Source organism: Podarcis liolepis (assembly GCF_965112155.1).
Source record: "Podarcis liolepis genome assembly, chromosome: 16".
NCBI classification, from domain to species: domain Eukaryota; kingdom Metazoa; phylum Chordata; class Lepidosauria; order Squamata; family Lacertidae; genus Podarcis; species Podarcis liolepis.
Window position 1 is genome coordinate 4,016,810 of NC_139567.1, and position 22,976 is coordinate 4,039,785.

The 22,976-nt window shown below is 43.5% G+C and overlaps 1 protein-coding gene across 2 annotated transcripts in view; it reads right to left on the reverse strand.

The window, feature by feature from the left end:
* EBF2 (EBF transcription factor 2) overlaps positions 1-22,976 on the reverse strand; it is a 252,092-nt gene that overhangs the window by 9,919 nt on the left and 219,197 nt on the right. The window contains exons 14-16 of one of the 2 annotated variants that reach the window (XM_083480544.1): positions 19,184-19,369; positions 6,822-6,989; positions 2,210-2,273 (exon numbers count right to left, since the gene is read on the reverse strand). In XM_083480544.1, coding sequence (XP_083336670.1) covers positions 2,242-2,273; positions 6,822-6,989; positions 19,184-19,369 — 386 coding nt within the window. In that variant the 3' untranslated portion in view covers positions 2,210-2,241. The remainder of the gene's footprint in view (positions 1-2,209; positions 2,274-6,821; positions 6,990-19,183; positions 19,370-22,976) is intronic. The other variant, XM_083480543.1, reaches the window with a different exon arrangement.

Genomic DNA, 22,976 nt, shown 5'->3' on the forward strand with positions numbered 1-22,976 from the left:
GGGTTGGACTAGATGACCCTCTGGTGCCCTTCAAACTCTACAATTCTATGATTCCCTACACACCTGTGTACCCAATAGGTTTTTCTTGCTTACGGGCTCTAGAAAGTTGCAGGAGGGCCATGGGAATTTCCCAGAGCCCTCAGGCCTCCTTTCCAAAGCAAGAAGTGAGATGCCTCACTTTCCAGGCAGTGGGAAAGAGGTGTGAGGGCTCTGGGATGCTGCAGAAGCCCTTGCGCCACCTTCTCAGAGCCTGTAGCCTTAAGAGGTGCAGTTCATTCTACAGTGTCATCATTTAATTTCTGCCTCATTCCTCTGCATATGCAGATAATGATTTGCAGCGTGGCTCTTAGCATACAGAAATGGGGCCTGCAACAAAACGTTGCAGTGCAGAGTATTCATGTTCCAGTCATTAATCCATACCTTTATCCATGACTCTCCATTTTCTCCCTTCTCCTAGCTACTTTTCCATTCCTTTCCACACACACACACAAGCCAGTTAGCATTCTGTGGCAAGTGAGCATGCTCAGTCCTCACTGGGCTATTTTGGTTGTTTTCCCCGCTCTGAGGAGTCTCCCCACGAAAGACTGTTGTGTACTTGTGTGAACCTTAGGGTTCCCCTGTAAGCCTGCTGATCCCTCCCTGATGCCATTTTGGCTGCATAACCAATGACATGCACACCCAAACATTTCTCCATTCAGATATTCCGATCTAGGCAAAGGCATAGGTGGCCAACAGTTCCTTTGTACTGCTCCAGCAGTTTCCAATTTGCTGCCTTGCATCTGTGATGAGATGATTAGACACCAGGGTACTCATCACTTCACGTTGCGTCACGTCACATTACATCTCTGCCACGCTGTTTTTAAGCAGCCTTGACGTCCGACACAATATAAATGCCGGGCTTTTCCTGATCAAGACACCTGCTATCAATTTGGGGGAGCAGCCAAGAAATGGGGGTGTTGTCAGGCCTGCTGCTTTCCCCCTGCCTACCATGTCTGGCTACATAAGAGGAATGTCTAGCAGATGGCACACAGGGAGCGGAAAGCAGGAACACATGGCACAAGGCGGGTTATCTGAGGGTATCCGTGTGTCATTCCTAACACCATTGTGGAAGCCAAGAATCATGTGGGTTTCCTCCCTTGTGTAACCTTAATGAGAACCATAGAGCAACTTAGAATAACAACCAGTTGCTTGAAACGTTGCAAGCTTTCAAACAACATGTTCTTTATCAGAAATAGGTGGTAAGGGCACACCAGTGAAATAGAGAGCATATGGGGATAAGAAAAGAAAAACCTTTTTGGCCCATCCAGTCCAGCGTCTTACTTACCACAATGACAAACCAGATGCAGGCAGAGCGCAAGCTCTACCATTGAGCTCTTTCTTACATTGCCTCTGAGCATGGAGGCTTTATATAGCTATCATGGCCATTAATAGGACAATCATCCATGTGTTGTTTGGTTCCCAGGACTCCACCATTTCATTTAACATGCTTGCCCTGGTAGAGCGCTCAGCTCCCTCTGGTGAGCATGATGCACTTCAGCATTGGAGCTTCGGGGTGGAAGGCTCTCTGTCCTCTCCTCAGCCCCAAGGTTCTGGTTTATTTTGGCTTTGCACTGATTGGTTATTTATAGAACTCAAAAAGCAAGGAGACAAATCAAACTTCTGCACACCATTCCAGGTCTGAGCTGGAGGAAGGGCAGAATCCTCAGCCACTTCTTAGCTCCATGAAGCTGATCATCCTTGACCTGACACTGTGTTTCTAAGGTGCAATGCAAGGTCAGGGAATTGATTGTACACTTTGGGAAATGAATGTAGTCCTGCTGCTCACAAATATACTGGATTCCCATCCAGGCCAGCAAATAACCATGGACACCTACAACTTGGCTTATGAGCTCATCTAAGCTGGTGGGCAAACAAGAGGACTACCTTCATTTCCCAAAGTGTACAGTCATTTCCCTGACCTTACATTGCACCTTAGAAACACAGTGTCAGGTCAGGGACAATCAGCTCATAATGGATTTGGAGTTAGGGGAGAGATTACCAAGTATGCTGAAAATGAAAATAAAGGGGAGCTTCAAAAGGAGCTCTCCAAAATGGATGAATGGGCAAATGAGGTTCAGTTTGAACAAGTGTAAAGTGATGCACATTGGGGCAACCACCCCACCCTTAACAAACATATACATTTATGGGGTCTGAACTGGTGGTGACTGACCAGGAAAGAGTTCTTGGAGTTGTGGTGGATAGCTAGATGAAAATGTCGACCCAGTGTGCGGCAGCTGTGAAAAAGGCAAATTCCATGTTAGGGATCATTAGGAAAGGGATTCAGAATAAAACTGCCAATATCATAATGCTGTAATATACCACATGTAGAACATAGTGTACTGTTCCGGTTGATGCACATGGTGAAGGGCAATGCAAGTGATCTGAGGGATGGAGCAACTCCCTTTGGGGGCTTTCTAGTTTAGACAAAAAGGGGGGGTAGGAAGAGACCTAATAGAGGCATATAAAATTATGTATGCCAGGGAGAAAATGGACTGAGAGAAGTTTTTCTTCCTGTCTCATAATACTGGAATCAGGGTAATCTAATGAAACTGACATTAGACAGACAAAAGGGAGGACTTATTTAAGCTATGGGATTTTTTACCACAAGATGCAGTGATGGCCACCAACTTGGATGACTTAAAAATGGATTTACACAAATTTTGGGAGGATAAGGCAATGGCTACTACCCACTGCTGGCTATGTACTATTTACAGTTGCTGAGAATCACAAGTGCAGACAATGCCTGGCTGAGCTCATGTCCTGCTTGCAGGTTCCCCATAGGCATCTGGTTGGCCACTGTGATAACAGGATGATGGACTAGATAGGACTTTGCTGAGATCCAGCAGAACTCTTTTAATGCTCCTAGGCCATTTCCTGCTCAGGTAGATGGTCACACTTCAAAACATCTGTAAGGAACACTTCACACATGACATTTTCTGTACATGAAAATGGTCTGGTTTAGGATGGGGTGGGGGACATTTTTAGACTATGTGATAATTTGGCAGACTGACGGGTTCCACGTGCTGTGCAACTACAGTTGTAAACAAACAAGGGGAGAATGGAACCCTGATGAAGTGGGATACCTGACTGTGGGGAGACTTCTAAACGCATTTGCCTGAACGTGTTTACAATAACCCTGCAGACCTTATTGCTCCGTGTAGGAGGTCAAAGGTGGGTGGATCAAGGATATTGGGGGCAGTGGTGGTGACTGGGTCCTCTACACAATTTCAAAAACCTCTTCAGGTGTTGAACTAGCTATGGAACTAGATAGCTAGAGATATGTATAAGTATGTATGAGGTATGTATTATACATGTATATATGGAAGTGCATATTCACTCACAAAAAGCAAGGAAGGGAGATTTTATGGGGCATTTATACAAGTTACTTTTAAAGAGATTGTGTTGTATGTTTCCATTTTGGGAAAATAAATTCCTTTTATTCAACCCCCTGGTGGTTCAAGAAGAGATTTCACATATACTTTGGAGCCCTGTCTGTGCTCTTTTAGGATAGGGGATCACTGCTGAGACCAGGAAGGCCCTGGAACCACTCAGTTTCCCTATAATAAAATCATTTTGCTCTATGGAGAGCTGAAATTTATTCAAGCCCATCCATTCTATGTCTTTGGCTGTACAAAAATAACTTACATGGCTAGAACTGTCCATTCTCATTCACCTCCCTTTACAAATTGATCAGTCTCACTGAGGTTCACAGAGGGATGATTTCTTTGGTGAGGTTCCTAAGCAACATTAGGAGAAGATAGAGACGCTCTGCAAGAGCATCCCAGGGTGGTGTCGTCAAATGCTTACCAAGGCCTATGCTCTAGCAGGGAATCCCACAAATGGCTCCAAGAGCCTCTGCCTCCTGAGTTAGACCAGTGGTCGGCCAAGCTGGCTGGTAGCAGCACGTGAAAGAAGAACTATTTGGAAGAACTATTGCATCAAGGTTGTTGTGCACATTGCAAAACAAACAAACAAACAAAACACCATTGAGATTGTACATCCCATTGATGGAAGAAAGACTGGTGGATATAAACATACTAAATAAGTAAAATAAACAAATGGGAATTCATGGGGAATGGAATGCCAGAGAGAGGGAACACATAGAACAATAATCATAGAAAGTTGCCTTATACTGATTCAGACACTTGGTCTATCTAGCTCAGCAGGCACATGGTCTTGCCCCTGCAATTGAGGGGGCCGGCGCCACATGACGTGATCACATCATGTGCGCACGCTGCATGACAAGCTCATGTCACTCGTGTGTGCAGTACATCAGCACATTGCAGGTGTTCACGCCCCGATGGTGCTCCTGTAGCTCAGCATTGTCTACACAGCAGCTCTGCAGGGTTTCAGGCAGCTGACATTCCCAGCTCCACCTGGAGATGCCGGGGATCACACCTGGGACCTTTGCATGTAGAGCAGAAGCCCTCAGTGGAGCCTCAACCCTTCCCCGCCAGGCCTGCTCCTCTAGCCTGATCCCTCTGCCCACTTGTCTCTCAGGGCTTATCCACACTTCTACTTGTCCCATTCCTAGAAAGCAAGAGCCAAGCACTTTTCCATGTGTCCCACACTTTCCAGGCATGGGTCCAAGTGGGTTTGCCTTTGCCACACCACCCAATTGCCACTTGGTCTGATTTAATGCTAAACCATGGGTTTTCCTGGAGGAAAGCTGTGGGGCAAACGGAGGCATGCATGAGCCCCAAGGGAACCTTTGCTTTGCTTTCTTGGGGCAGTGTGGGAAATTAAACTGGTTGCTACTGCTAAGAGTAGAGTGTCCAGGGCAGGTGATAGGACCAGTCAGCTGCCAAAAGTGCCAGGATGTGAATATCATTTGCTGGAAAAGAGGGATGGGACAGAGTTATTGCATCCAAGTCTCCTTCCCTTTCTACCCTCTCAGGTGCTAAGTTCAGCAGAGACACCCCTCTTGGTAGTTCCTCCATCTTCAGAAGCTCAGGGGGTGGGGTGGCTCGGAAGAGGGCATTCTCATTGGCCATCCCCAAGTGCACCCGGTACCTTTATTATATAGCTTCCAGCAATTGCTGAAGATGCACCTCTTTGCCCTGGCTTTAGACACTTTGTCGTTGTTGTTTAGTCGTTTAGTCGTGTCCGACTCTTCGTGACTCCATGGACCAGAGCACACCAGGCACTCCTGTCTTCCACTGCCTTCCACTTAAAAGGTCTATATTTTCTGGACCTACCTTACTTCTGTAATTTTACGTTGTCATGTAAAACTGTTTTTAATATTGCATTATAATGTTGTGTTTTAATGTTATAACCCACTCTGGGACTTTAGGGTGAAGGGTGAATAATAATAATAATAATAATAATAATAATAATAATAATAATAATAATAATAGCAGCAGGTATTTGGTTGACCACTGGTTTAATCTGGTGGCACTTTCAGAATGATTTCCCCCCTTTTCCATTTGCAAATTACCTAGCAATATGTGTGAGCCAGTAGGTTTTACGTGGAAACTTATTAGCTTGCTATTAAGGAGATTCACAAACACACTCCACACTAAAAAAATAAATAAAAGCCACTTCAAGGCAACTGGGAGAGTGGAACGAACTCTTCAGCTGTCTGTGGGAGGGCTTGCCATGGGTGGCAACAATTCATCATCCTTTCTTTAACTTTTTATAACACAGTCTCTTCAGGTGCTGGCAATACAGCTCTTCTTGGTCATTACCAGCCGGCAGCCACCCTCCCATCCCCAGAATGAAACATTGCTTCACAGGGATGGGAATGGCAGTCACTGTCCTCTGAGAGGAACTCCAACAGTTCCCATCAAAAACTGAAAATACAACAGGGACCAAATGCCCGTTGTTGCAGCCACCATAAATGATGGGCCTCCTCACTCCACCCCAGAGTCTTTAAAAGAATGTTGCTTCCCCCAACACACACACTCACAAATCTATGTGTGTGTGTATCTTCCATCTTAAAAACTCACTACTCCATTTGCAGATGTCAGTTTTCGGTGGGGACATATTTTCCAAACATACTTTTCTCCATACTCTTTTGGGTAGGGTGCAGGGACAACAGCACAACATTCAGAGAAGTCTGCATTCTGAAAGGTAACTGTTGTTCTCAGACATCCCTAGACCAGCTGATTTAAGCTCATGGACCACAGTTTGGGAACACATCTCCTAGATGAAGGTGGGCTCCAGTAGGCTCACTCCAAAAATACAGCCCTACCTACTACACTTCACTTTAACGTTAAGATTCCTGAAACCTTTCTGCCTGCCGATATCATGAACTAGATGGCACCCAGCTTACATTCAGCCCGGATTCACAAACATTACTTGTACATCATGTTGTAAGTGCAACAGCAAAGATCATTCAGAGTGTAACTTAAGGTGTTCTCTCAGTGTTAAAGCAAGCCAACCAAGAGGCTGCTGGTGATGTAGCTTAGCAACCAGTTACAGTGTCATGATCTTTGCTGAGGTTGGCTGTCTTCTGATTGGCTGTGCAGTTCTGATGGAGTTTCCCCTTATATGTGTTAGTTATATATCCCTCCACTATGAACAAGGCCTGACTAAAGAAAAGTCAAAACCTTTCTCTCCAGGTTGTACATTGTTTTTGTTCAGTTTCTCTCCATTGATGCATTATCAGGATTCCTGTTGTCTCTGGACTCCATCTGTGTTGTTTAAGTGATATTGCTAATGCATCAAGATCCTCCAAGCTTTCAGCTTCTTTGTTGTTTCTGTATCTGCCTTTTAAACAAAACACGTTGCATGCACGGAGGCTCCAGGGGGCAGGGAGTGGAAAATAGAGTTTTACGTACCTCTGAACCCATTTCCATTGCCAGTGGAGCAAGCCGGGGAAGGAGACCCCTGGGGTCGGATGACGGGAGCAAAGGCACTCTTTTGTTTGACAGCAGGAAAGACAGAGGAGGAGAATGGGAGGATGGAGGAAGTGCTTGAGGAACCAACTGTTGGACTTGAAGACATCACTGAAGAGGAGGGGAAGGGAGAAACAGAAATTCCATTAGAAGAAATAGGAATTTTCGGGACTGGAAAATCCCCCTCCCTCTTTCCCTCCCACTTCACACCACTTTACAATCCAAAGAGCATCTTTAAGGGGTGACTGATGAGAACTTAGTTATTTGGTTTCAAAGCCCAGTTCAGGTGTTCAGCCTGGAAATGTTCTGACACAAAGGCCACATCCACAACTTGCATTTAAGGCATTCTTATACCACTGTAACCATCATAGCTTCCCCCGAAGAATCCTGGGAAGTGTAGTTTGTTAAGGGTGCTGAAAGTTCTTAGGAGACCCCTACTGCCCTCCCAAAATGACAATTCAATCCTTCCAGCCAGGGAGCTCTGGGAATTATAGGAATGGAGTCTCCTAACAATTCTCAGCACCCTTAACAAACCATAGTTCCCAGGATTCTTTGGGAGAAACCATGACTTTTAAAGTGACCCAGTGTGGTGTAGTAGTTAGGGTGTCAGAATCAGGCCTAGGAGATCAGGGTTCAAATTCCCACTTGGCAATGAGGATCACTGGGTGACTTTGGGCCAGTCCCTGTCTCTCAGCTTCACCCACCTCACAAGGTTTTGGGGGGATAAGATGAGAAGAAGAAGAAACATGTACACCACCTTAATAGCACTTTAAATACAGTGGAACCTCGGCCTTCAAGCATTTCGGAAGCTGAACAATTCAGAAGCTGAACGTCGAAAACCCAGAAGTGAATGCTTACGTTTTCGAACGCGTCTCGGAAGAATTCAATTCCATTGAAATTGCCGACCGGCAATTGCGCCTCTGTTGTCGAACGTTTCGAAAGTCGAATGGTCTTACGTTCGACAGCCGAGGTTCCACTGTATATGGACAGGTGTGGCCAGAGTGTAAGGCACCAGGGAGGTGTGTGCTGGCTCCGCCTGTGATGTCCCTGCACACACCCTTCTTTATCAAGGTTCCTTGCAAGAATCTTCCAAGTACGTATGTTCAGTCCAACAGGCTCAGAAACCTTCTCCCCAGTCAAGACAGGAAGATTAGGGGGTGGAGCAAAAAGATGTCCAGGAGGGAACATGGCCCTTAGAGTTAAAAAGGCATTATTTGACCCCATTCTATTGTAACAGAGCGAACAATGGCTACTTTACAAGTAGGTCTTTCAAAAGACAGGTTTTATTTGTAATGTTAAACAACAGGAAATAATAGATCTAAGAAGAAACAGAAAAAGGAAGGCACATTGTCCTTGTTTTGCAACTTTTACAAAGATCTCCTGAAAGACTTGATTAATTCAGTGGCCATTATTTGTAGCCTGGAAGATACATGGCTTTCTTTTCTTGGATACAAATGAGATTATTGCAGAAACTGTAAGTAAATTCCTGTTGAGAGCAATGGATTTAAACAAAAAACAAAAAACCACCTTGTCCTTATAAACATAACCGCTTTTCACTACCTCTCAAAAGAGTCATTTAATATTGTATCTCATTTTTCAAGTGTTAATAGATGTACTGTATATTCCATTATGAGATAGGTTGACTGGTTCAATAAACTCTTTGATATAAAACAAATAAATAAGACCTTCTGAAGCTATTATAGTATAATAGGGTAATATTCCATCACATACTCCTTTTCCTGCATTATAAATTTATCTTTCCCTTTCTTTTTATATCTATTAGCTAGTTTTCTTTTTATGTATGATTGTAAATGTTTGTGTGAGTACATCTCTGGAAGTGCTGTTGTTGGAGCAATGCATTTTATTGATGTGTTGGTTTAACAAGATTTATATACCACATAATAATCAATAAAAATCTCTAAGCAGTTTTATCCACACAAATGGATAAAATCAAACTTTAAAAACAAGTAGACATGAAATGTAGCAAAGTATAGAGCAGTTTTTCAACAAATCTGGATAATAAAGTTTTATGTCTGTGTAGGTTTCTCTAAACGAAAAAACTTTTAGTTACCATTTAGTTATATCGATACCAGGAAAGGTCCTAGAGCAGAAAATTCCACAGTCGGTCTGTGAACCCTTACAAAAGGATGCGGTGACCCTGCATGGGTTTCGCAAAAACCAGTCATGCCAGACATCATTTCTTTTCTTTTTTCCCCAATGGAGTAACAAGCTTGGTGGGTCAGGGGAATGCTGTGGACATAGTGTATCTTGAAAAAGTTAATGGGGTGGTGCTGTGGTCTAAACCACTGAGCCTCTAGGGCTTGCCGATCGCAAGGTTGGCAGTTGGGGTCTGCATGATGGGGTGCGCTCCCGTTGCTCTGTCCCAGCTCCTGCCAACCTAGCAGTTCAAAAGCATATCAGTGCAAGTAGATAAATAGGTACCGCTCTGGCGGGAAGGTAAACTGCTCTGGCTTCCATCATGGTGTTCCATTGCGTCAGAAGCGCTTTAGTCATGCTGGTCACATGACCAGGCTCCCCCAGCCAGAAAAGCGAGATGAGCACTGCACCTCATAGTCACCTTTGACTGAATTAAGCCGACCAGGGGTCCTTTACCTTTACCTAGTGTATCTTGATTTCAGTAAGATTTTGACAAAGTCTCCCATAATATTCTTGTGAGGAAGTGGTAAAATGTGGATTGAACAAGGTAACTTGGGGTCCCTTCCAACTGTAGAATTCTGTTATTCCATTATTTTAGCAGGCACGGAAAGCAATACAGAGAAGGCAACTGCCAAATATTAATAGGCAGGAAGTTCCAGAGATTAGGTGTTGCCGCACTAGAAGACTGGTTGGAATGAATATTATGTGGTCTTGTAAAGTGGCCAGTGGTTCAGAGGGCACATCTGGGGCAAGGCAATCTTTCAAATAAACTGACACAAACATGATTTCTCCCTCTCTCATAACACTCATAGACATGCAGTGACATTGAAATTCACTAAAGACTCAGGATGGACAAAAGAAAGCATTTTTTTCCCATGCAGTGCACAGATAAACTATGGAACTTGGTCCCACAGGAGGTTGTGATGGCCACCAAACTGAATGGCTTTAAAACAGGGTTAGGCAAATTCATGGAGGATAAGGCTATCACTGGCTACTAAGCCTGATGGCTATTGTTGTACCCGCAGAGTCAAAGGCGGTGCACTTCTGACTACAAGTTGCCAGGAACCTCAGGAGGTCCTGCTTTTGACAGACATCTGATTGGCCACGGTGAGAAGAGGATGGTGCACTAGGCTTCTCTTATGTTCTTCTTATGATTGGATTTTAAGTATAGAACAATATCAAAGGTGTCCCTATCTTCATCTGTCAAATGTCGCAGGACACAGAAGCTAAAGACCAATATTTTAGATGGTGATTATTATTATGATGATTGAAGCAAACTTTAGACACTAGGAGAGAGATGGTTGAAACTGGAAGGAACTAAGCTTTGCAATCCATTTTGGGATCCAATTGGCAAAAACACTCATTTTGTTGCTCAAATCCACAGCATGCCCACACAATCACAGCTGGATTTTACTCTGCACATTTTCTTCTCAGAGCCTGAACATTTCCTTTTTTAATTTTTTAAAGGGTCTGTCAGCATCTCATTGTAAACCCTTATTGTCAGGGGTTTATAACTCAGCTGTAAAAATTTCTCTCTTTTTCCCTGGAGCTAAAACTTGGCACACATAACTCAGTCAGGAAGTGGAGTTTGTAAGGGTTTTCTTTTTTACAAAAAAGCGGAAAAAAATCTACCAAACATCTGTTTGGCCATTTTTAAACTCTCTGTGCAAAAATCAATAGACATTCAAATTTCTTTCTTGAAGGGTGACTCTTTCAAAAAGGCAACTGATTATTATTAATATTTTCTTTTAAAAAATACCTCAATATGTTCTCATCCTATAATGTGGTCTGGATTTATTTTTTGAAAACAATTCAGTATTGTCAGTAGATAATGAATGGCTATCTTAATCGAAATGACTTTGACAAGGACTTGGAACAATCACCTTTAATCCCAGCTCCACTATGGACACTCATAACTGGGCAGATGGAATAGTTATTAAAGAAAACAAGAGGGACCAGCAACAAACTATTATGCATACTTGCTTTTTAATAAGTCATCTCCTGTTCAGGGTTCCAGCCAGCCGCCATAACACACAACATTCCATGGTTGATGAACATCCTCAGTCTTTACTAGGCTGTGGAGGGTTTTTTTGTGTGTGTGTATGTTCCTCCCTCAGTTCAGTAGTTGTTGTTGTTGTTGTTGTTGTTGTTGTTGTTGTTGTTGTTGTTATTATTATTATTATTATTATTATTATACCTCTGCAGTACAATGATAGTTTCCTTTTGTTACTTAGTGGCTTGCTTGGTCTCCAGTCCTGCCAGGACTCACCACCTGAGTTTCTTATTAAAAGGAGTGATGACCAGGCCTGTGTGAATCTCTCAATTTCAGCTTCTCTCTGTTTCTCATTTTTCCAATCTCAAGTTCAGTTCTCCACATTATTTCCACATCAGTTTGCATGGTTTTTTAATAGCCCTCATGAAAATTCAGCAGCATTTTATTTTATTTTGCCCAATACACACATTTTTGCAGTGCAACTTTCCCTGTTTTAATGCATTTTTATATGTCACTTTCACTAATATGTGCACTTTTATGCATAATTTACCTCAATACATGCATTTTTCTTGCACTTTACTTGGCTTGAAAACTGCATTTCAAAGTTCGGAAGAATGCAAATTTTGAAGGATGGCTATGTTTCGGTCCAATCTTGTTCTGGGAAGTGCAAATTAAGTAGGCTTGCCTTTAAATGTGAACTGAATCAAATTTCTCCCCCATCTCTCATGATGGCTGCTACTTTAGCTTTTTGTGCTAGTGGATGTGGCTAATGGTATAGACTATAGACTAAAACCAAACGGTACCATCCAGCTGCTTATTCCGCAGAATCAGGCAGCACAGTGTGGAGCCAGTACTCAGTTGACCTCCAGTTGCTTCCCTGCTGCTCACCAGGGGATAGACAGGGAGGGGCAAGGCAGTGGTGAGGCTGGCATGGTGCATAACTGTTGATGCTCTACTGTACTGCTCACTACCGGTATAGCCTCCAACTTGATAAAAGAATTGGGTTGTTAAAAGCCTGTCCCTACTTGTGTTTGGAGAGAAGGGCTGTAGCTCAATAAGAGAACATCTACCTTGCATTCAGAAGGTCCCAGATTCAATCCTTGGCATCTCCATGTGGGCCTGGAATGGCACCTGTCCAAAAATCTGGGAAGCCACTGCCAGCCAGTACAAACAATGCTGAGCTGGATGGACCAGGGATCTGGCAACTTCCTATGGTAACACTGCGTGGGTTGCAAGGCTTAGCATCAGCATGTGGAACCCTCAAGAACTTCCTTGGCCCCAGCATCCTGGTTAGAGCTGTCATTTGAATGCTCCACAATGCCACACAACAACAATATGTAGGAGCATTGTGGAAAATCAATAAGATTCTGCAAACTTCTCATGCTGTCGCCACCACCAGGTAAGCCCACTGGGACCCATCAACATAAGAGAAGACCATTTTGCTGGAGTAAGGCTACAGACCGGCTGCTGAACAGTAGTTCCTAGATATGAGTGGCTGGTAAAGGAGAAGTACAAATCTTTGCAATGGCCAGGAGTGTGTGTTAAGTTTCATAAAACCAGAGGAGCAGAGAACGTATTTCTCTCTCTGGTGTACTTACACATATTGCATTTCTGAAGTGACAGCAGAGAAAGCGTCTGCATTTAAAAACGGAGGAACTATAATGCTGCAACATGCAATACCCTGGATGGGTGCAATGAAACATGGAAAAAACTAAATTTGGGTTAATTTTCCAAATTTACATTCATTGTGTGTGAGCATCTATCCAAATCAAGCTGCAAAGTCCATTTCTAGGGATGGATGAATCACCTTTCAGTTTCTAATTTTCACCCCACTCTAATTTTCATCTCCACATCAGTCTGCATTTTTTTACATAAAAAAGTAAGTTCCTATTCTTCAGCATTTAACTATGAATTTCTCCTAATACGAACATTTCTGCATGCAATTTTGATTAATATACAGATTTCGCAAAACAATTTCCCCTAATCTACTGCATTTTTACCCCCGTACCTGCAATTTTATATATGTTACTTGGGTGGAGAACTGCAGTACAAGTTTCAAAGGATGGCTGTGTTTAGGTTTGTGTATTGCATTGGAAAGCGCAGATTAGGTAGATTTGCTTTTAAAGCTGAACTAAATTTCTCCCTCAACCTTGGTGGATAAAGTCAAACGGCCTACTTTTCTCCCGTGAAAACTGAATGAGGAACCTGGAATTTAGGTTTGATTTCTAATATTAGCACAAACCTTTTCATAAGTTATGACTTGCAGCACATGGTCTGATGGTTCAGCATCTTAATGGTGTGGTCTGACCAAGGCAGAATAGAGTGGTACTATTACTTCCCTTGATCTGGACACTAGACTTCTGTTGATGCAGCCTAGAATAGCATTAGCTTATTTTGCTGCTGCATCACAATGTTGACTCAGGTTCAGCGTGTGGTCCACTAAGGCTCCTAGATCCTTTTCACATGTATTGCTAGTAAGGCAGGTGTCCCCCATCCTGTATTTGTGCATCTGGTTCTTCCTGTCTAAATGCAGAACCTTGCATTTGTCCCTATTGAAATTCATTTTGTTAGCTTGTGCCCAGTTCTCCAATCCGTTAAGAGCATTTTGAATTCTGATTGTGTCTTCTGCGGCATTAGCTACCCCTCCCAGTTTGGTGTCATCTGTGAATTTGATGAGCATCCCTCAATTCCTTCATCCAAGTCATTTATAAAGTTGCTGAACAACAACGGGCCCAGGACAGAACCCTGCAGTACCCGACTTCTCACTTTTTCCCAGTATGACAGGGAACCATTAATGAGTACTCTTTGGTTTGGTCAGTTAACCTGCTACAATTCCACCTAACAGTTACGTCATTCAACCCACATTTTATCAGCTTCCTCCCAAGAATATCATGAGGGACTTTGTTAAAAGCCTTACTGAAATCAAGATACAATATGCCCACAGCATTTCCCTGATCCACCAAGTCTGTAATTCTATCAAAAAAAGAAATCAGGTTGGTATGACATGACTTATTTTTGAGAAACCCATGCTGGGTCTTAGAAATCACAGCATCCTTTTCTAAATGCTCACAGACAGACTGTTGAATTATCTGTTCTAGGACCTTCCCTGTCAAGCTCACCGGTTAGTAGCTACCTGGGTAGCTATCTCCCCGCCCCCTTTTGAAGATGGGGACAACATCTGCCCACCTCCAGTCTGTAGGGACCGCATCTGTTCTCCATGAATTCTCAAAGATAATAGATAAAGTTTCTGAAATTGCATCCACAAGCTCCTTTAGTACCCTTGGATGCAGCTTATCAGGCTCTGGAGATTTGAATTCATTTAAAGTAGCTAGGTGTTCCCTTACTACCTCTTTTCATATCTTGGGCTGCAGCTCCCCTCAGATGTTGTTACGCTCCAACTCCCATCAACTCTGGCTGGCAGGGGTGTTGGGAGTTGTAGTCTAATGACATTTGGAGGCCACTAAGTTCCCTATTTCTGCTTTATACACAGAAGGTCCCAGTTTCAATAAGAACCCTGCAGGATCAGGCCAAAGGCCCACCTAGTCTAGCATCCTCTCTCCACCTGGGATTCCCAGGAACTAGTATTCAGTGCTCACTGCCTCAAACAGTGGAGGTAGATCATAGCTATAATGACTAGCAGCCATTGATGACCTTAACTTCTAATCCCTGCCCTCCATTAGAAAGGATTTCAGATAGTAAGAAAGAGATCTGGCTCAGATCTTGGAGACCTGCTGGTCAGCCAGAGCAGACAATACTGGGATTGATGGAGCAAAGATCTAATATAGTATAAGGTCCAGTAGGACTGTCACTTCCCCACCACAGTGCACAGGTGGGAGATAGGAGACAGGCCACCCAAATGGGTTGCTGTGCTAATTGCCACTCACTATGGCTAAAGCATAAGGCCATGGTTTTTCAGTAAATGAATAAAGAAGAAGATGACGATGTTGAATGTTTGACCACCTTGTTTAAAATTAAGGTATGCCAAATACATCCAGTCCTCAGTATTTCTCAGAATTGCTCCAATGCCCTAAAAGCAGCTGAAAATTCCTCCACTTTCGCAGGGGAACAAGGCCCCCTCTGAAAGCAAAGGAAGATTTTTGGTACACCTTTATGTTAAAGGTGTATCCATGGCGGTTGTGAATCTCCCCCCACAAAAAAATAATAATCACGCCCCTCTAATCTTACACAGACAGATCATTTTCTCTTCCCGATATAATCTCTCTTCAATCACCAACACCACCATCTATTTTAATGGCTTCTTGTAATAATTAATGAGATAATGTGTGTTAAATGCTGGGAACACTCTAAAGCTGTGTTACTATTATGCAAGGCAGGGGGAGGGGGGCTTTTTCAGCCTGAAAGCCACATTCCTTCATGGGCAACTTTCTGGGGTCTGCATCCCAGCGAGGGATGGTGCCAGAAGCAAAAGTGAGTGGAGCAACAGAAGTGACCTTTGTATAGCAGCCACATAAAAGTCAAGAGGGTTTTTTGAAAATACACACATAGATCTTTCCATCCAGTATCCTGGCAAGCAAGAGGCATGATCATAGGTCAGGCACACATTCCCGCCAAACAAAAACCAAGCAAGATACAGTGATACCTCGCAAGACGAATGCCTCGCAAGATGAAAAACTCGCAAGGCGAAAGAGTTTTTCGTTTTGAGTTGCTTCGCAAGACGAATTTCCCTATGGGCTTGCTTTGCAAGATGAAAACGTCTTGCAAGTTTGTTTCCTTTTTCTTAAAACCGTTAATACCCAGGGTGCATTGCTTGAAGAGGTGCAGTTGCGACTTGACTTCGAGGAGCAACTCATAGCACGCGGTGTGGTAGCCTTTTTTGAGGTTTTTGAAGACTTTGGTGATTTGAAGACAGTGGTGCTTCGCAAGACGAAAAATTCACAAGACGAAAAATTCGCAAGACGAAAAAACTCGCAGAATGAATTAAATTCGTCTTGCGAGGCACCACTGTAGTCACAAGCACTGAATCCATCTCTGAGGGGCCTGGACACCCACAAAATTTTGACTGTGTGTGCCCGGCCTTCACCAGCCGCTTGTGGCAGCTGCCTTACTGCTCTCTGGTGCTGCCACAGTGACTGGGCCGGGGCCTCCGCCTCTGCTGTGGGGCCTCTGTTGGGGCCTTCCTGAGGCTGCAATGGGCCTACCCGCAGCCATGGCAGGCCTTGTGGGAAGCATCTGCAGCCATGGTGGGCCCGCTGCAGCCCCATTGGGTCTTCCCATGGCCTCGTTGGGCCTTCTGGAGGCCACACTGGGCTTCGTCAGGTCTCCTCCTGCCATGTAAGGTCACACACGCGCTGCAGGCATGACATCACAGGACCACAGCTGGGCACTGACAAAGTGGATAATAATAATAATAATAATAATAATAATAATAATAATAATAATAATAATAATAATAATAAATAAATAAATAAATAAATAAATAAATAAAATAAAATAAAATAAAATAAAATAAAATAAAATAAAAAAATAAATTTTATTTATATCCCGCCCGCCCCCCAGCCGAAGCCGGGCTCAGGGCGGCTAGCAACAATAAAATAATACAACATTCTAAAATCATTTCATAAGAAGTTAAACCACTGGAGAATCATAGCGCTTGCTGTGGCTGCAGAGACTAGTAACACATAACTGCTGCCTGCCACATTGGTCCTGGGCTGTCCAGAAAACACGTTTTGCACCAGCTGAGCTGCAGGAGCTGCCAGAAAGAGGCATACAAGATGCCATTGAACCGACTTAGGGACCCCTATATTATATCACATCTTCCAATATATACTGGTACCTTTTAACAGCCTTTTTCAACCTTGGGTCCCCAGATGTTGTTGGACTACAACTCCCATCATCCCTGAGCGCTGGCCTTGCTAGCTAGGGGTGATGGGAGTTGTAGTTCAACAACATCTGGGGACCCAAGGTTGAGCACCTTGAGATCATCAGCAGAGACCCGCCTCCAGATTCTGCCCCCTAATGAGGTACAGTAGGTGACTACTATATATCCTAACCATGCATCCAAAGAAGCACAGGATTAGTAAGCAGAGGGCCTTTTCCGTGGTGGCACCATGGTTATGGAATGCTCTCCCCAGAGAGGCTCACTTGGAACACAGGTTAGTAATTTCTTGTTAAATGTTTCTCCGTGCCAGGCTTTTCTTTTCTCCCAGGTGTTTTATTTCCTACCTGTTTTTAATTCTTGGAAGTGATAAAACTGAGTTTAAAAGTGCCATTTATTGGTTCTACACTTCTTTATAGTTTGCATGACTTTCTGTTAATTTTGTGATGATGTTTGTTTTTTATTGATCAATTGTTTTAGATCTGTGGATTGTTTTTGTATTTCATTGATTCAAAATTATGAACTGCAGTTGGGCAGGGACTTTTTGAAAAACAATGCAGGACGTGCTCCCACGGTATAACATATTCAGGATCTGGGCCAGGGCCCCACAACGACTTCTTTTTCAGAGAAAGAAAGAAAGTGGCTAATCCTAAGCGCACTATTTTAAATGTCTACTTAACATAGCATGTAGTTTGACCCAGTCCTGCAGGATGGAACAGGCCATGACCACTCTAGCAACTACCATAGCCACAGTGGGCCAATAGCAAAAAATGCTTTGCAGAGAGAAAGAACATGGTGCTGAGGAAGAATGCTATATATTCTTGAGTGGTGTGGGAGAGCAGGGGGGGGGGGGAGAGGGAGAGGGAGAGCTCCATATTTATGAAGTTTTGCCTTTGGCTATAAGTCAGCTTTCAGTTTACATTTTATATCTGACTGCAGGTTTCCACATACAAAATAACAGCATATGCTTCTCTTTGAGGAAAATGTGTGAAAACCTCACTATTCCACATGCCTCCATGCTTCAGATTTGACAAAGTATCTTGTGCTTGGCTATTGAAACCTGAGCACAAATATAGGCATCATATGCACTATACATTTAAAGCAGATTCATTTCATTTTAAATAGTCGTGCCTTCCCCCAAAGAATCCTAAGACCTGAGACCCCTCACAGAGCTACAATTCCTAGAGATGATTAACAGTCAATCCCTTTCCTCAGGGAACTCTGGGAATTGTAGTTCCGTGAGAGGAATAGGAGGTCTCCTACCAACTCTCAGCACCCTTAACAAACTACACTTCCCAGGATTCTTTGGGGGAGGCGACATCTGCTTAAAGTGCTAGGATGCTGCGTTAAATGTGTAGTGCAGATGGAGCCACAATGTGAAAATTGCCCTCCAGTTTTGTCCTTTTACATTCAGTGCATCTATTTGCTGACTTAGGGCCAGATATTTATATGCTTAGTTTTAATGCAAAGAGAAACTACAGGTACCCTGATCTGAATCAGGGTTGTATACAGGGTTGTTGTTTTTTATTTTTTAAAAAACAAACACCTTCATTTCTGCCAGTGTTCCAACCTAGAAAACCCCCCTCTTCAACAGTCAATTATTTAGCCCACTGGAGACAAGCACACAATGGAAACTTCCTTAACAGGAAAGCAGGCCAATGTTATTACCCTTTTTTTGTAGAGGGCCGGCTGAGTCTAGGAGGGCTGCGGCTTGTCTAAGGCAATCTGGTGAGTTAATGACATAGGCAAGAGTTTGGGTCAGCCCAGAACTGGAGCCTCTGCTGCTCCTCCATCCAAGATTAATTCACCCCTTTCCCCTATGTTAATTTACCTAGTGGTGTCAAAAACAGAAAGAGGCTGCAACAGCAATGGAGCTACCATTAAATTTCCCACAGTGCCCCATCACAATGCTATTTCAGGGGTATTGCAAAAATTAAGACATCAGCTCCCACACCTAGCGTTCATTGGATCAGAGCACCAGTTAAAAGGGGCCCCTAGGAAGGCATCATTGCCGGGTCCTGGGATCCTGACAGCTTCTCAAGGATGGCAAATGCTGACACTGGGTGGTCTGCACAATTTAGCCATTACGCTACACAACTGGCAGGTTCAGGCAAGAAGGCAGAAGCAGCGGTGCACCCTGTCAGGCTCCTTCTGCAGCAGCTTTGCATTCAATTTCCCATTGTATAGTCGGGGAATCTTCTGGTGCACTTCCCCAGAAAGCTGGCGGCGGAGGGGAGAGAAGTATTTTCTGGCAGATTGCCTCTTGGCTTAAGTCAAACCAAAGGTCAGCTGAAAGGAAGAGAAGGGACGACTACTCACAGCCATAGGGAGATCCTGTGGGAGAGCCATTAATGAATCCAGGCGAGCCAGGAACACCCAGGTTCGACATGGGGACGTTGCTGTAGCCGTTCATGCTGTTACTGGAGGTGCTGTAATTAGACTGCTGAGGGGTCGAGCTGGAAGAGTAACCTCGGGGGGAGATGCTGCTTGTGTTGCGGATGTAACCTACAAGAAATAAACATTCTCTGAGTGCCCAGAGATGAGGACAGCGGGATGATCTCTCTCAGCCGTCCATTTCTCCACTAATTTGGATTTCATTGGAACAAATGTTACCATAGATGAGGAAACTAGTCCTGGCCCTAGATGAATCTCCGTGGTTCAGAGGGCACTGGAGTCATCTGGGGAGGGTGGGAGAGAGAATTTTGCCATTTTAAAAATCCTACCTTTAATGGCTGAGGATTCTTCTCTTGGCAAGAGTGTGCATGTAGTGATCCCACCCCCACAGTTTCTCTCTCTTTTTCCTCCATCTTTTTTCTTATAACAGCCCCCTTCACCAAATGTTGCCACCATGTAGCCCATGTAGCTCAGAGTAGCCCAGCCATGGTCCTGGATGTGAATCCATTTGATGATAGCATGCTGTCATCAGCCAGTGGCTTTTCATCAAGGGGGAGGAGAAGGCAATAAAGACCACAGTGGGCACAGCCACCCCCTGCCCAGTGCCCTGAGAATTACGTTACTTCATGCACAGGATCATTGTCAGGCACACTCTGTTCTATCCAGCGCTGGTCATACTCAGAGTGGACCAAATGAAATAATAAAAATGACTAATTGAGGCCCATCCGTTTCAATGGTTCATTGGGGTAGGTTGACAAATCTGCTGATCTCAGTTTCTCATTCCCACCCCCATTCTTAAATTCACTTCTCCACATTTCGATATCAGTTTAGAAAAAAAAAGTCAAGTTCTCATCAGCATTTTGACACCCCCCCCCCCCGCTGTCTCCATCTCTTCTTCCTTGCCTCAACTTGAGAAAGGGCTGAAGGAGTCCTTCTTCAGAGCCAGGCATTCTGGGCAAGATGGCCAGAAGAATGCCTCTGCTACTGTGGTGGTATGCCACAGTGTCTAGAAATGCTGCTTAAACTGGTGCTTGTCGTCTTCTGGCTCTGAAGAAGGACCCCCTCAACCATTTATTAGAGTAAGGTATAATGAGGTGGGGGGGGGTGGCAGAGAAGCTGTCAGCACTGACACTGTAAATGTAGTGGGGCTATAGTTTTTTAAATAGAAAGAAAGAGAGGGGGCCGAAGGTGGAAAGGGAGAGAGCAATGGGGCTGGGGTAGGAGAGAAGATAAGAATGGTGGTAGTGGTGCTGCCACAAAGAAGACAATGGGGCAGTGGTGGAAGGAGGTGACAGCGCCTCAGGCAACACAATCCCTTGTACCAGGATTGCCTCCAGGTCTGCTGGTGTCTCCCTGATCTGCCCAGGTTTGGGCTACACTAGTGAATAGGTTTGCACATATAAAATGTAGGTTAATACCCTGAGGACCTTTTCAACAAGTCAGAATGTCAGTCCCCCCCCCCCCATAAATTGGGGGAAAGAATGATATTGGCATTCTGCAGATGGAGGCAGTGCACTTCAGAAATAGAGAGCCCTGCCCTCTGATTATGTGTTTTTCAACTGTGATACTTCCTTTACAGGATGGAGGATGGAGAAATTTGTGCATCTGTAGAAACCTCTGACTTTTGTGTGGCTGGAGTGTAACCTACTGTACAGATACAAGAGTTGCGAACCTGTTGTTTCATCCACTTTTACCTCTAGCCCTATCCATCCCTAGCATTTGGCCAGAGAGTCTGTTTGTGTGGAAATGTGGTTCTTGGTCTAAAACAGATTCCCTACCTCTGATCTAAAGGCTTACTGAAGCTAAGCAGTTCTTCTATTATTATTATTTTGCAGTAATCTTTTCGCTTTTTTTAAAAAAACCTCATGAAAACCCATGAGCTTTTTAGTGCTAACTTATCCCAATAAACACATTTTTGTATGCAGTTTTGACTAACATTTTTGCAAGCAATTTCCTCTATAATGCTATTTTATATGCTGTTTCAACTCATACATGTATCCATATGTACATATTACTTGGCTGGAGAAATTCATTGTGAAATTTGGAGAAATGTAAATTGTGGCGGTTAGCTGTGATTTGGTCTGTGCATTGTTTCAGAAAGTGAAAATTAGGCAAGTTCATCTTTAAATGGGAACTAAATCAAATTACACACACACCACCACCAAATCCCTGCTCAGGCTTTGGTTAGAATAAAGGCCTGCTCTTACAGGGCACATCACTAGCGAGTGTGCTAATGCTGGCACAAACCCCAAACCCAGAGTGCCGGACGAAGAGCTGCCTGCAGGCTCAAGGATCGCTGTGCATGATTTCTTTCCATTTCTCACCCCTTAAGCATGTTTCTCTGGCTGAGGAGAGCACGCCTTTGTTTGACAACATGTGTACATTTGCTGATCACATCTGATTGTTGAAAGAATGTGAAAGGGTGTTTCTGGATCTGGAAAAAATTAGTGCACTTATGTTTTTAATGTTCATAACATTAACATGGGATTTGCTGCAAACTGTGGTCAAGGCTGTATCTTCTCAAGGATTTCAAGCGATTCAGGGGGTGCTTCTCCACTGCAGAGGGCGTTTCTTTCTTTCTTTGTTTGTTTGTTTGTTTGTTTGTTTGTTTTAAAACAGGTTTTGCAATGTTTTCACACAACAGATGCTTATGGAGTAATAATGATGGCTTAGATAAGTGGTCACTGGTGCAGTGTCCTGCAGACACCACTGGATTATAATACCGATAATTCAAAGCCAAGATGACTAGTGGTCAAGAATGGCGAGAGCTGAAGCACAACAATATTCACATTGGCTACTCTTCCTCTAAGCCAGTGGCTCCCAATTTTCTAAGTACTGCTATGTCATTTTTTTTTTTTTAAAAATAAATTTTATATTTTATATTCATTTCTAATGTACCACTTCTCCTAATGTACAAACCTTTTTTACCGCACTGTGGCTTTCTGGCTAAACAGGTTTGGCAGGTTTCTGAATGGATAAAATCCTGCAAAAGCTGTTACAGGATGTTTATGTTTTTAGTTTTGTTAGTCCTTACACTTTCATTATTAAAAGTTGAATTCATTTTGTTATTCATTCATTAATGTAGCATTCATGGCATTGCCAATTTCAACACATTCATTAGTTTCCGCCACTCCCATTTCTTTTTTATTGCAGTTGGTTTCAATGAGAGACCCAGACAATCATCTACTTTTGGCACCTTTGTTGTTTTCCACCTTATAGGTCTGACGTTTTCAGGCATATTCTGTAAAGGTATCAGATCTGCCAGATATCAAATGATTTGGGCAAAGCACCAGAGTGTCAGTTGCTACTAAAAATATGAACATCTTATAAACCTTGCTGTCAATGGAAGATCCTGCTGATCTCTGCATGCTTGCAATGTCTGTTTTCTGTTCTTTGCTATGAGATTTTAAGACATCAATTTCCTCCTCCAAAGAATCATTTCGGACAGAAAGGACAATGGTTCCCAATTTTATAAGTGATTTATAAAGGCAGGCCAACTTTCACTCTCCTTCCCCTCCTGGTAACCTCTTTGTGACCTGTAAAGATTATTCCAGCAGGGCTCCAATTTACACAAAAAGAGAGTTGAATGGATTTTCCTTTGGAACTCATTTGCTTAATTTTTAAAATGAATGGTGGCACATAAACCTGTTTAAAAGAGGTGAAAGTGGGGAACAAGTACACACCACAGGGGTGGGGAACTGCAGTCCCCTGTGGACAA